General features: G+C 49.6%; 1 protein-coding gene across 5 annotated transcripts in view; it reads left to right on the top strand.

The window, feature by feature from the left end:
* The window catches only part of TTC7B (tetratricopeptide repeat domain 7B), a 247,450-nt gene that overhangs the window by 10,151 nt on the left and 224,363 nt on the right, over positions 1–12,936 (top strand). For 3 of the 5 annotated variants that reach the window (XM_059182508.1, XM_059182509.1, XM_059182510.1), the window contains exon 2: positions 12,410–12,564. In XM_059182508.1, the coding sequence (XP_059038491.1) occupies positions 12,410–12,564 (155 nt within the window). Of the gene's footprint in view, positions 1–12,409; positions 12,565–12,936 lie in introns of those variants that run through there. The other 2 variants (XM_059182511.1, XM_059182514.1) reach the window with 2 other exon arrangements.

The following is a 12,936-nucleotide window of genomic DNA, read 5'->3' on the forward strand; positions in this document are numbered from 1 at the left end:
TCCTCACATTCGGGCTGGCTCAGCGCCCCTTGGCTGTGAGGCCTGCCTCCCCTGACTAACTGCCTTCTCTGGCCCTTGCAGGTTCGAAGCTTAACAAGAAGCAGCTTTTTATTCTCAAGTAGGAAGTGTTGAGATGGAGAGGAGAAGGGAGTTGAGGGAAATTGGAAGGGGAGGTGAACCATGAGAGACTATGGACTCTGAAAAACAATCTGAAGGTTTTGAAGGGGTGGGGGTGGGAGGTTGGGGGAGCCTGGTGGTGGGTATTAAGGAGGGCACGGATTGCATGGAGCACTGGGTGTGGTGTAAAAACAAGCGTAACAATGAATTCTGTTACGCTGAAAAGAAATTTGAAAAAAAAAAAAGAAGTGTTGAGTTGATGAGATGATATTGCTGGGCATGCCAAGCGCATGCCTTTCCTTTCTCTGGCCCACCAGGCCAGGGGAGTCAGATCTCCACGGAGTCTTGGGTCTAGAGTCCTTGGGACTGTGTGTCCCTCATGCCCTCTGCAGCTGCCTCATGTCCTGTGGTAGCCTCCTTCCTGCCTCTGCCTGGCCCCACACACCAGCTGTGGTGTCTCCCTTCTGCCTGGACCCTCACTTGGGGAAATCCTCTCTCACTTGGAGAAATTCCTGAGGCTCAGCCAGCTCGGACCTCTCTTCTGACAGTCTGAGTGTGCCTGATCCTCTTTCCACCCCACCATGCCAGGACTCGCTAGTCCCTGGCTCCCTCTCCACTGTCCTCTTTGAGGGTAGGGCGTGGATTAGCACTTTGAATCTTCAAGAGATGCTTGCTGACTGTGTGGGTGTGCATTCAACTTGTCTGGGACTGGCTTCCTGAAAGAGCCATTTCCAAGCCTTCTGGGCTGGCCTGATAACATCCCCCTGCCCTGTTAGAGTCATTTCCTGCCCTGCTGGGCCCTGGAGACAGGCCAGACCAACTCCAAGATGGCTTTCAAGTTACCTTCTCTCTTATTAAACAAGGCTTTTTGAGGGGAACTGTCTGTGTGCGTGCGCCTGTACACGCGCACCTGTGTGCGCGTGTTAAACCAGTATGTTTCTCTGTTCTGCCAGTGCAGAGCAAGTATTGTCTTCTGTTCCCACATTTTACTCTCTCATCTTGTCTTTCCAGCCTCTGCACTGTGTGCGAACATGGGGAGGAGGCTTTGGCATGACACCTGGTCTCCGAACTACCAAGATTTTCCCAGAGTATCGTTTCTGCCAATTTCTTTGAGCTCTTTAATTTTTGACTAATGGCACCTTTGCCTTTCAGTCAAGATCCAAATAGCAGGTCCTTGGAACTGGGTCATAATTTGAGCAAAGATACTAGAGGGGGAACAACGGAGGGCCTGAGGTAGAAACAGGAAGGCTTGGTCTCTGGCAACAGTCATGTCCCAGCCATGTGCCAGGCACCCCGGGGGAAGAGCTGAGTGTCCAGAGGCTAGTACTTGGTTAGGTCCTCTCCGTGAAAGGAAGATCCATGGATTGATCTGCTCATTTCAGAGATATTTACAGAGCACCTGCTTTGTGCTGACTCCTGGAGATGGGGCATGAATGTGAGAGGGACAGGGTGGAGGTCAGAGCCAAGGGCGTAAGGTACAAGGATTTTCGCTTTCACTTTGCATGAGAGGGGAGCCACTGGAAGGTTATGAGAAGCAGGGTGACATGACCTTGTCTTCTCCATCCTGCTCCTCGGCAGCAGCCCTACCCTGATGACACCCAGTTCTCTGCCTGCTCCTGTGTGCTGCTGAGAAGACAAATGTCATAGGTCGTTTGCGCTTGATGACTAGTGACCTCAGAGGCACTACCACGCTTCAGGAATGTTCGTATCCCTGCTTTCACGTACTCTTTCCCCTTCTTAGGTCTTTTCTTGGAATTCCATGCTGTCACTCCTAGGACCTGAGCTGGTATGAACTTTACTGAGGACCCAGAAGCTGTTAGGAAAGCCCCTTGTTTCCCACCACCAAGTGTGCCTGCTCTCCTGCCTGTCACTGCGGAGGCTCCAGCCCCTTCACCTGTGCTCAGAATCTCTCTGTTCATGCCTCCTCAGGACTTCAGGCTGGATGAATTCCTTGTCTCTTTCCTAGGTCATTCCCTCCAGGATTCACAGACACCCTAGACTCTCCTATAAAAACCTTCCCTAAGCCCACATCCCTGTGACTTACTGCCTGCCTCTCTGCTCTGTCTCAGCAAAGCCTCTTCAAAGAACCATTGTCTCCTCGGCCTGCTCCTTTGAGCTGGTACCCCCCCGCCCCCCGACTTCCCATGTCAAGGTCACCCTGTCCTATTGCCAAATCCAACGGTTCTGTTTGTGTTCTTATCTTCCTCCATATTCCAGCTGCCTTGGCCACTCCGTCTTTCCGGAAACTTCTAATCTGTTTCTGTAACAAATACAGTCCTGGTTTCTTTAACTGGGTCCTTCTACTCACTCTCTTCCAGCTTTGATGCCAACCTCCATCCACCAACTTGACTTGTCTACTTGGGTATCAGATGTTATTTAAGTTAGAACAGAACTCTTGGTTTTGTTTCTGCTCACCTCACTAAATGGCAAGATCCAGTCTAGTGTGCCGCCTCAAAGCTAAAAGAATTTCTCTTTAATCCCTCTCCATTCCTCATCCCTCTTGCATTTGTTTCCCATCACTGCTGTAACTAATAGTAATCACACGTTTATTGGCTTAAAATAAAGCAGATGTGTTCTCTGGTAGTTCTGGAGGTCAGAAGTTGGAAATGGAGCTCATGGGTCGAAACTCAAGTGTCCACAGCTCTGTCTTCCTTCTGGAGGCTCTCGGGGAGGATCCGTGCCCTTGTCTTTCTCGGCCTCCACAGCTCCCACGTTCCTTGGCTCTCGGCCCCTCCTCCCTCTGTGAAGCCCGCAGTTTAGCTTCCTCTGTGACTGTACATGCTTGTACCACCACATGTCCTCCGACCCTGACCCGCCTACTTCCCCCTTCCAAGCACCTCGGCAGGCCCACCCACATAATCTAGGATCATCCTGTCTCAAGGTCTGTAACTTAATCACACCCCCAAAGTCCCTTCTGCCTTGTAACGTGACAGGTTTATGCCACTCACAGGTTCCAGCAAGTTGGACAGAGTCATCTCAGGGGTGTGGGGGGTATTCTGCCTGCCACATCTCCAGTCCAACCCGTTAGTAAGTCTTGTTTCTCTTACTACAAATTGTGTCCTCCCTCTGCCTGTCTCTCCCTTTCTGCACTCTTTCTTTCTCACCTCTGCCCCCTTGTCCCAGTGTCTGTCATCCCCCGGCGGACTCCTGGCAGTGACCTTCCAACCATCCCTGCCATCGCCTCTTCCTCTTCAGCCCTGAGTTCACTCTCCACACAGTGGACGGAAGGGTCTTTGCACACCTCAACCGGATCCCTTCACCCCTACTTGCACACTCCCAGCCCCCTCCAGAGGCTTCCAGGTGCGCTTCGGAGGAAAGCCACCCTGCCGACCACAGCCTGCGAGCGTGTTCATGGCTGCCCTTAGCTGCCCTCTGACTGCCCTGATCCGTCCCCGCTGCCGTAGCCACACGGCCCTCTTGCTGTTCCTTGAATGTGCCAGCTGTGTTCCCACCCCAGGGTGCTCTTCCCTCAGATCTTTGCATGGCTGACTCTGTCTCGTCATGCAGGTCTCAAACTCAGACTCCTGGGAGACTCTGGCTCTGATCTGACTCTGCAGCCTCAAGTAGCCACCTGGTCACTCCCTGCTACGTCCTCGTTTTAACTCTCCGCTGATCTCGTACCACTAGCTGGCCTTTTTCTGGTTTGTCTCCCTTCTGGAATATAAGCAGCACAAGGGCAGAGATCCCTTTTTCTCCTTCAGTGCTGTCCGTGCCAGATGCTGGCTGGTGTGTGACTGTGAGGAGCACGGGGAGTGTGGGGAGCTCGCGCTGAGGGAGCAGGAGGTCTCCTCCAAGGTGACCCGGAAATGCATCTCATGCGATGCCTGGGTTTTGGCAGGGGAAGGGAGAGAGGTACAATGTGTCCAGGCACCCTCAGGTGAGACAGATTGCCACAGCCTCGGAAGGATGCGGAGGGCCTGGAGAGTGTGCACATGGGAGGCTGGTGGCCCAGGGAGGGCGGGTGACAGGTTCTCAGTCATAACCACAGACTCAGACCTCCTCCCCTGACTCTGAGATGATGGGCCAGGTTTGTCAACCCCTGTGGGAGACCAGGCAAGGCATTCCGGAGTCAGAGCTCACTCCAACACAGGCCATCTTCTTTTCCTTTTAAATTTTAAATTAACTACTTAATGTTTAGTGCAGGTAAGGAATGCGCACAGTACTAAAAATCAAATAATACAAGAGGGAAAAGTAACTTCCTTCCTACATCCCCTCTGTGTCCTCCTGCTCCTTTCCACGGACATAGCCTCTCTTAGGACTTTCCTGGAGGGTCCTTTCAGTAATCTTCAGCATATCTGGAGCTTTATTAGAAAGCATGTTTTTGGTTTTTTTTTTTTTTTTCTTTTTACACCCCATGGTAACATACCGCACACTGTATTTTTTATCTCTCTGACATTGTTATCTATTGCTGTGTAATAAACCATCCCAACTTCAGTGTCTTAAAACAGCCACCTTTTATTATTTGTCATGATTCTGGGCTTGCTGTGGTTCGCTCACGCGTCTGCAGCCAGCTGCAGGGTGGCTCCGTGACCTGGCTGCCCTGGGCTGGCTTGCTCACGTGGCGGGGCCTGGCTGAGACGACTCTGCTGTGTCCCCCATGGCCTTTCTTAGATCCAGGCCAGTGTGGCCATGGGCTCAAGGCGGCCACAGAGAAGCAAGCAGGAAGCAGAGGGAGAAGTCTGTTTCCCAGCTTCTGTATGTATCAGATGCGCTACTGTCTGATCAGTCAGAGCAAGTCGCGTGGCTGAGCCCAGGGTCAGGGTGAGCGGCCACAGAGCACGTGGATTCAGGGAGGTGTGAAGGCCTGGAGCGGTGTGCATAGTCTGGCTACCACGGGGCTGCAGGTAGACTCATTTCTTTCGTGTAATGGACACACTACGTCCCATCATGTGGGGTGATTCATTTCACAGGTCCCCAGGGAGGATGGTACGGGTGTGTTCTGTCCTTTGCTTTAGCAGTAGGGCTGTACATGGCAGACATCCCGGGGGTAACCATCGGTGCTGGAGAGTGCTTGTGTGTAGGGAGACGTTCCTGAAACTGGGCTTTCTGGGTCACGTGGTCTAGGTACATAAATCACGTTATCGACATTGCCCTCTGTGGACACTCATACCGATGATGCTCCTACCAGCACTGTCCCAACAGTGTCTGTGTTTCTGTCACTCCTTCGTGGGAAAGGGGATGATAGGCACTGCGAGTGCTGAGGGACCTGCGACTTACAAGAAGTGGCTAAGTGAGGGGATGACATTCACAGAGGTCCTGCTGAGACCAAGAGACGGAGAAGCTGGCTGTCCCTGCTGGGTGGCAGAGGAAACGCTGAAGAACCGAAGAACCGGCCCCTGCTTGAATGGAGCTTTGTTTTTCCTCTTGGATCACTGCCATGGCAGGAATGGTTTGAATAGACCTAAATGCTTCTCAATTGACAAATCCCAGTTGTTGAGATTTGGGTCTTTGGTTTTTTTTTTTTTTTTTTTTTTTTGTTTTAGCATTGGTATCAAGTATTCCCTGGAATAGAGTAGAAACCCTAAGCTTTTTCTTCCTCATCTGATCAGATCTCTCTGTGTCAGTGGTTTATCCCATGAGGAAGAAGCCTGGGAGGAAGGGGCGGTCACCTCAAGTGGCAAAGACCACAGCTCCCAGCCCTTCCTCAGGGGGATCAGGGAGGCTGCAGCAGCCTGGGCATGGAGCTGGGCCAGCTTGGGGACTGGGGGACTGTCTGTTTGGAGACGAAGCATGGCACCAGAGTGCCCTGCCGGGGCTGATTCCCCATATTCTTCTCAGTGACGGTCCCCAGGAGTAGTCTCTTTTCAGCTTCAGGCTTTAGCTCTATGTAAGTTACTGGAGAGCTGGTTACTGCAGCCTCATTTAAACCCTGAAAAATGCTTGAGGGGAAGGTGGAACGAACCCTGGGCACCCCCGAGTCCCTCCTTATTCCTGTCCCGAGAGTCCTAGCAGGTGGAGCAGGAAAGGGACATAGGAATGGGCTGCTCAGCCCCACAGCAAAAGGATGAAGTGCCTTGGCTGGGATCACATGGCTGGTTAGGAGGGAAGCTGAGCCCCTTTTCCAGAAGCTGATGTCCTCATGCTGGGGTGACAGGCAGAGAGACGGCCTGGGTTCAAAATCCCACCTCCGGGATGTGCTGGCTCTGTGACCTTTGGTGCATTGCTTCCCCTCTTGTACCTGGTTCCCCATCTGTGAGATGGAGGGGCTGACAGGTCCTAGCGAGGTTGGGAGGACTAACAGGATTGTGAAGATGCTTAGGCCACTGCACGGCATTTAGAAGAGCCCGGCATGGCTTGTCTAGTAATAAATGTTGCAAACATTCTTATCTTCCTACTGAACTGCAGGCCTCCTGAGCACAAGGGTTGTGTCTCACAGTGCTTTCTGACCTCATTAGATCCAACATATCCGTTCTGGGAAATACCAAGTCCAAAATGAATGGCAGGAAAAGGAACAGGAACTCATATCTATTCAGCACCTGCTTTGTACTCTCTGCATTACATACATTATGTCTTCGCCTCACAGTAGCCAGGTGAGGAAATGAAGGCTCAGAGAGGTTAACTAATTTGGCCATCGCCACACAGCTAACAAGCAGAGGAGCTGGTATTAAGCCTGGGGCTACCTGAGGCCAGAGCTCTGTCCCCTGTGTTGTAATCTTGGGCTTTTGCATTCTGGAAAGTACATGCCTGGCCCCACTTTGCAGTCCTGCCTCACCCTCTGCAGTGTGGAATGCCTGCATGTGCCCTGCTCTGTGCCTGATGAGTGTGAGCAGGCAAATGAATGGGGGGAGAGATAGATTTAAATCTTTCATGAGGCAGAATCCTAAAGTAAGGGCTCCCTGCTCCTGTGGCGCAGCTGGAAACTCTCAAGGCAAATCCCAGAGCTCATCTTGTTTGCTACCTGCTTCTCAGGGATCACTTTTCTCTGTGGTCCCACGTCCAGTGTCGTGAGAATTGTAAAAAACAATTTATGAAAACAATATATGAAAAACATATATTCTATCTTGCGTTTGTGGTTGTTTTATCCAGGAGGGTAAATTTGTTCCATCTAGGCTGAAAGCAAAAGTTCTATTTTTATCTTTTTATCCTCTTTTATTTCATATTTAATTCTTTAATCCAGCTAGAATTAATTTTCTTGTATGCCCGAGGTGCCTTTTTTTCCCTTGTACGTCACTGTCCTAGCATGTAAGCACACACACTATGAGCAGTAACAGCTGGCTAGGTGACCTCTGTTTCTTTTGTCACTTGTGGACTCTGAATTCCTCAACAAGAGCAGTGGAGCGTTGGTCGGGCTGCTGAGGATGACTTCGTGAGGACGGAGCCTTGCAGTCTCTGTATGATTTCTCCGGCCTGAGTTCATTGGATGTTTTTCCGATCTTTAGCCTCCTGGTTGAGAGAGTGAGTGGTAGGGAAGTCACCTTTTTTAAGGAGAGCAAAGAAAATGTTTAAAATTGCACAAATGATTTTACAGCCAGCATGCTAATTTCCAATTGGGCTGTAAGCTCTTCCTCAGAGTGCACAGCTCCTTTCAGACCTGAGGAGCTGATCCTTGCCTGCCTGCCAGGAAACTCCCAACTATGGCCATCTCCCTCTCTCTGCCCTTCATGGTTCAGCTCTAACAAATTACTTGGAGTTCCCCAAACATCTAGGCCATGTTGTGCCTTTGCATAGTCTGTTTTTGCTGCTTGAAAGACCTTTCCCCACCTTTTCCATCTTGTAAACATGTACCTGTAATGTTTTGGTGAAGGCTTTGTCTCCTCCTCCACCACCCAGAACTACCATGTCCAGCAGAGCCACAGCATGAGGGGTGGTGCTGAGGGACTGGAACTCGCATGAGGCAAGGGGCTGTGTCTCCGCATTCTGTGCAAAGCCTCTTCCTCTTAGCTGAGCCTTTCCCAGCAACCCACTGCCCCCGTTGTTCTGATAGAGCTGGGTGCTCTGCACATCTTAGCAGCAAGACTCTGGTATGTTCCCCCAGTATCAGGAGATCAAGAAACAAAAAGTCGGTAAATCCTACAAAGCACTAAGGTGGTAGTTTTATACTTCTCTTTGTCTGTAGTCCTTTGTTTAAATATTTCTGCAAAGCCAGTGAAACAGGAGAGGTGACGTCAGGGGTGTTCTACCAAAGGCCTCAGTTGGTTCTGTGAGATTCCTTCCAGACATGAGGGACCCTGGGAATGAGTATTGACTGGTAAGGTATTCTCAGGTAGCAGCTCTCAACTTAAAGCCTGTTTGGTAGTGGGGAGCTCTAGCTAGGATAACAGTTTGGCCTCTGTAACTAAGGTCAGAGGAACAGTGACTAAAGCAAGAGCAAGGTAGAAGTCAATGTTTCTCTCTAGTGTGATAATTGATCATAAGCAGTTCTGGGCTGAGTGGCAGCTCCGGGGTGTTGGAGACCAAGGTTCCTAATGTTGTGACGCTCTGGGATCCTGAGTAGATAGCTTCCATCTTGAGGACCAGAATGGAGGCTCCATTTTCCACCAGCTACAGACTCATTCCAGCTAATGGGGTAGGGTGAAGAGGAACTGGAGGGTAAGCGCATTCCCTGGGAGGGCCCAGCAGAGAAGCTGTATGCAGAACTTCTGCTCACATCACACTGGCCATAACTTAGTCCTGTGACAGCCTGCACCTCCCAGGAAGCCTGGGAAATAGTCTTTATGTTGGCAGCTCTGTGCCCTGATAAAACTCAGGGACTCTAATAATAAAGGAAGAAGAAGAGAACGAATATTTGGGGGACAACTGACAGATCGTGCCACAGGACCAGGCCTAACACAGGAGGGTATGGGTCAAGTGCCTTGGCCTGTCATTGAGTTAATTCACCATTTATTGAGCGCTGACTCTGTGCCAGACATTGTGCTGTGCTCTGAGACCAAAAAGTAACACACAGACTCTTCCTTCAGGGTCTCATTACAGTCTTGAAGGGGCAAACAGATACGAAAACGTCCAGGTTGGGGTGCTCGAGGTTCCTGGGGCAGCTGGGGCTGGCTTGGGATAGGGCATGTGGGGGGCGGGGTTGATGACGAGCACAGGAAGATTAATAGGTCTTTATCAAGTAATGGCGGTTGGTGTTCTCAACTTTGCGAGTCGTCCCAAAGATATGGAGGAAGTTCACGGGGCCTCTGTGTCTCACCACCTGGAAACTGCCAGGACCTGTTTAACGTGGGGATGGGGCTGAGCGGGCAGAAGGGAACCGTTAGTCCCATGTTCTGCTCCCCACTTGAGTCTCCATTCTTGTCTTCTCCTTCACCCACACCCTCTTCTCTGGCCACTTGGTCCAGTGTGCTTTTGCCTTCCCACTTCTCTTATGCCCTGCTGTTCCCTCAGCCTGGTTTGCCCTTCCTTCCTGTTGGCCAGTCCAGACCCTACTCGTCCTGGGAGGTCTAGTTGAGAGGTGTGGCAGGCCAGGCCACAGCATTTCCCTCACTGAGAACTCATTAGCTCTCATTCAGTCTTGCTATGGTCGCGGTATTTATTGTTCCCGTCTCATAAATGGAGGCCGATGCTTCAAGAGGGTAAGCGATGTGCTCCTGGTCCCACAGCTAGAAAGAGGTAGCAGGCAGCAGAGAGCCTGATCTGCTGTGATCTCTGCTTGTTGGCCTGGGGATTCTGCTTGGAACAGCCATTTCCAGCTGCAAGGTCAGAGGAGTCTGCCGCAAGATCATTGGAGTGGGGGGCAGTGATGGAGGATAATGGGAGATAGCAATCTTTAGCTCAGATGTTCAGAGGGGCTTTCTTAGAATTGTCCCCCAAAACACTGAGGCTAAATTCTAGGGCTAGGGACACAGTGTGACAAACTGAGATTTATACCTACGACTCTGAATCTCATGTTATTTTATTTTTTGGAAATTTAAAATATACAGAAAAGAAAACAAATGTATACTAATAGTCTCACCACTCAGAAATAACCACCATTAATGTCCCAAGGTATGTACTTCTAGTTTTTAAAGAAGAGTCACGGTTTTTGCTAAAGGTAATTTAAAATGATTTTGCTCAATAAAAATGATTCAAACTGCAAAGAGAGTGAAAAAATTATCCCAGCTCCTATCATTTAGAAGTTTTTATTACTTATTCCTAAATGATACTCATTCTAGACATCTTTTTAGGGAAACAGAATAAAGATCAACAGGCATACTTTTATAAATGGTGATCACATTCCCATCGAATATCACAGCCATTAGCCACGGGTAGCTGCTGACCACTTGAAATGTGGCTGGTTCAAATTGAAATGTGTCATAAGTGCAAAGTACGCTAAGTCAGCTCTGAGCCCAACATGGGGCTCGAACTCATGACCCCGAGATCAAGAGTCACATGCTCTGAGCCAGATAGGTGCCCCTAGATTTGGAAAACTTAATATAAAAAGGAATATAAAACATGTCGATAATTTAAAAATGTAGATTGCCTGTTCAACTAGCAATATTTTGCATATATTGAGTTAAATAAAAGATATTATCAAAATTAATTTCACTTATTTCTTTTTCCTTTTTTAACATAGCTGCTGCAACTTTTAAAATAACATGTGGTTTCCATCCATATCTGTTGGGCAGCAGCTGTTTTAAAAATAAAGTATCAGTAAGTACTAATGGGAAAAGGAAACAAAAAGTGAATCTAAGGGTATTGTTGAGCTCTAGGTAAATGTGTCACCGCGTGGCATGGTTTCCTGCAAGAGTGCAGTGAAGTTGATCGGAGTCATGTTTTTCTCTTTAAGCATGTATTACCATGTTTTAAAGCACTTCTCAATTTTGATGCACTGTCACTTCTGCATTGGGTTGGTTTATAGCAAGCAGTCCTGTTCTGTTCCGAAACTAACTCTTGTAGGCATTTAGTGTTCTATTATGTAAATGCTCTGATCCCCACGGTCAGGCCTTTGCCGACACATCCTTCATCCCTGGATTTCTCTCTTAGCTGTGTTTCATTCTAAAGAAGGGCTCCTGCTTCTGGGAGGAGGCTGCCTGCAGCTCTCGCACCTGACTGGTGTTGGGGCCCGCTCCAGGCCCGTTGGCTTAAGCTGTGTGTCCCTGTGTCATCGCTTCATTGTCTTCTGCTGTTGGATGCTGCTGTGGGTCCAGCCAGAGCCTCCCCTCATGTTAAAGGCAATTTGCTTTTCCTTCTTGGACAACCGAGGGAATTCTTGAGTTCGGTAGCTTAACTCAGCCCTGGTTTGCTGTGGCTTGGCCGATCCCAGGACCCTGGGTCTCATCTCTAAGAGACTATTTTGGGCTTCCCTGTACACAGACAGAGACACTGCTGAGAACTTTAGATTTGGCAGATTTGGGTCACTGGCCAGAGGACTGGGAAGGTTCTCCTTATAGCTCGCAGCCTTCAGTGCACCTACCACTCAGAATCTCAGTGGGTGCTCCATGACTCTTTCTGGAGTTAATTTTAGATTACCTAAATAATAGGCAAATCTGTTCTCCTTTTGGGACAGCAGTGTTAAAGATAAAACTAAAGGCCATTTTGATCCCTAACTCCAGTTGGGGTCCCCTCCAAATTTGCAGCCCAGTGGTAGTAGCTACACTACGTAGCTGCCTTTTACACTGTGCTTATATTTTAATACAATTAAGTCCTGTCCCAAGTAGGTCAAGCTCAGGCAGGTGTATGAATTGTTCTGGGTTTATTCAGAATGTCTAGATGTGTGGATTCCCAAGAGCAACTTCTGGAGTGAGCTCTTCATTCTAATTAACAAGCCGACACAGACAGTAACGAAATTGCAACTCTAAGTAGAGTACTCTTAGGGGTAAAAACCTTCATGGAGAGGTTCCTAGTTGACAGTGTCTGTATAGCTTTGAGTTGTAGGCAGAAACAGACCGGGTGCATGCATGTCATTTTGACACAAACTTGTTTTAAGAATCTGACTGTACAAGACATTGCTCCCGCTCACATCCATTTGTGGGAACACAAAAGAGCTAGGAGATTTCACTGCGTCAGTGTTTGAGAAAATACATAGTATTGTTTTATACAGATCCTGCTGAAAAATAACGTCAGACAGCTGTGTTTTCCTACTGAACTTGCACTCTTGCTATATTAATATGTCTCTAGTCTTTCTAGATCCAGTAAATGTGTGACAAAGGAATGAGCTATCCCCTGTCTGCGTACAAATTCTGGAACATTCTTACTTATAAACGAAATTCACTGTAAGCTGGTGCCCACTTGGACTCCCTCTAAGGCTATGAAGTTCCAGAAGGGCCTTGCTGAGGACACATAGCAAGGGCATGGTAGTCCCAAAGTCCTTGGGGGGGCTTCCCAACACGCAGACCGTTCCCGGCTCCCATTTAGCTTCTTACCTGGTTCTTTGTAGATGACATGGCAGAGCTTCTCCTTGGGGAGTCGAAGCTGGAGCAGTCCCTGAAGGAGCACCCCCTGCGGCAGGGGGCCAGTCCCCGAGGCCCCAGGCCCCAGCTGACCGAGGTCCGCAAGCACCTGACCGCCGCCCTGGACCGTGGGAACCTAAAGGTACTGTGGGTGTCTGAGCTGAGGGGGGCAGTGGGGTGCTGCGAGCCTCCCTGGGGCAGTGAGCTGTCGGGAAGGACGGCCCGTGATGGACCGGGCAGTGTTGGGAGCGCACGAGCGTGCTGCCACGGCGAGGCTCCTCAGAAGCAGGCTTGCTCATCCTGTGTGTGTCCACCACCTTCTGGGCGCTTCCAGCTCACTAGGGGCTCTCTGCTGAGTCTTCAGAGACTCATTATTCTGAAAAATCTTCTCCAGGCGCTTGGAAGGGAGCTGTTCTATAGGGCCCAGAGCTCAACCTGACACCCGGCCCACTCTAGGAAGGAGAGAAGTTAGTCAGGAGGGCCATTTACCTCTCGATTCCTGCCTCAAATATGC

This window comes from Mustela lutreola, chromosome 7 (genome assembly GCF_030435805.1).
Source record: "Mustela lutreola isolate mMusLut2 chromosome 7, mMusLut2.pri, whole genome shotgun sequence".
Lineage (NCBI taxonomy): Eukaryota > Metazoa > Chordata > Mammalia > Carnivora > Mustelidae > Mustela > Mustela lutreola.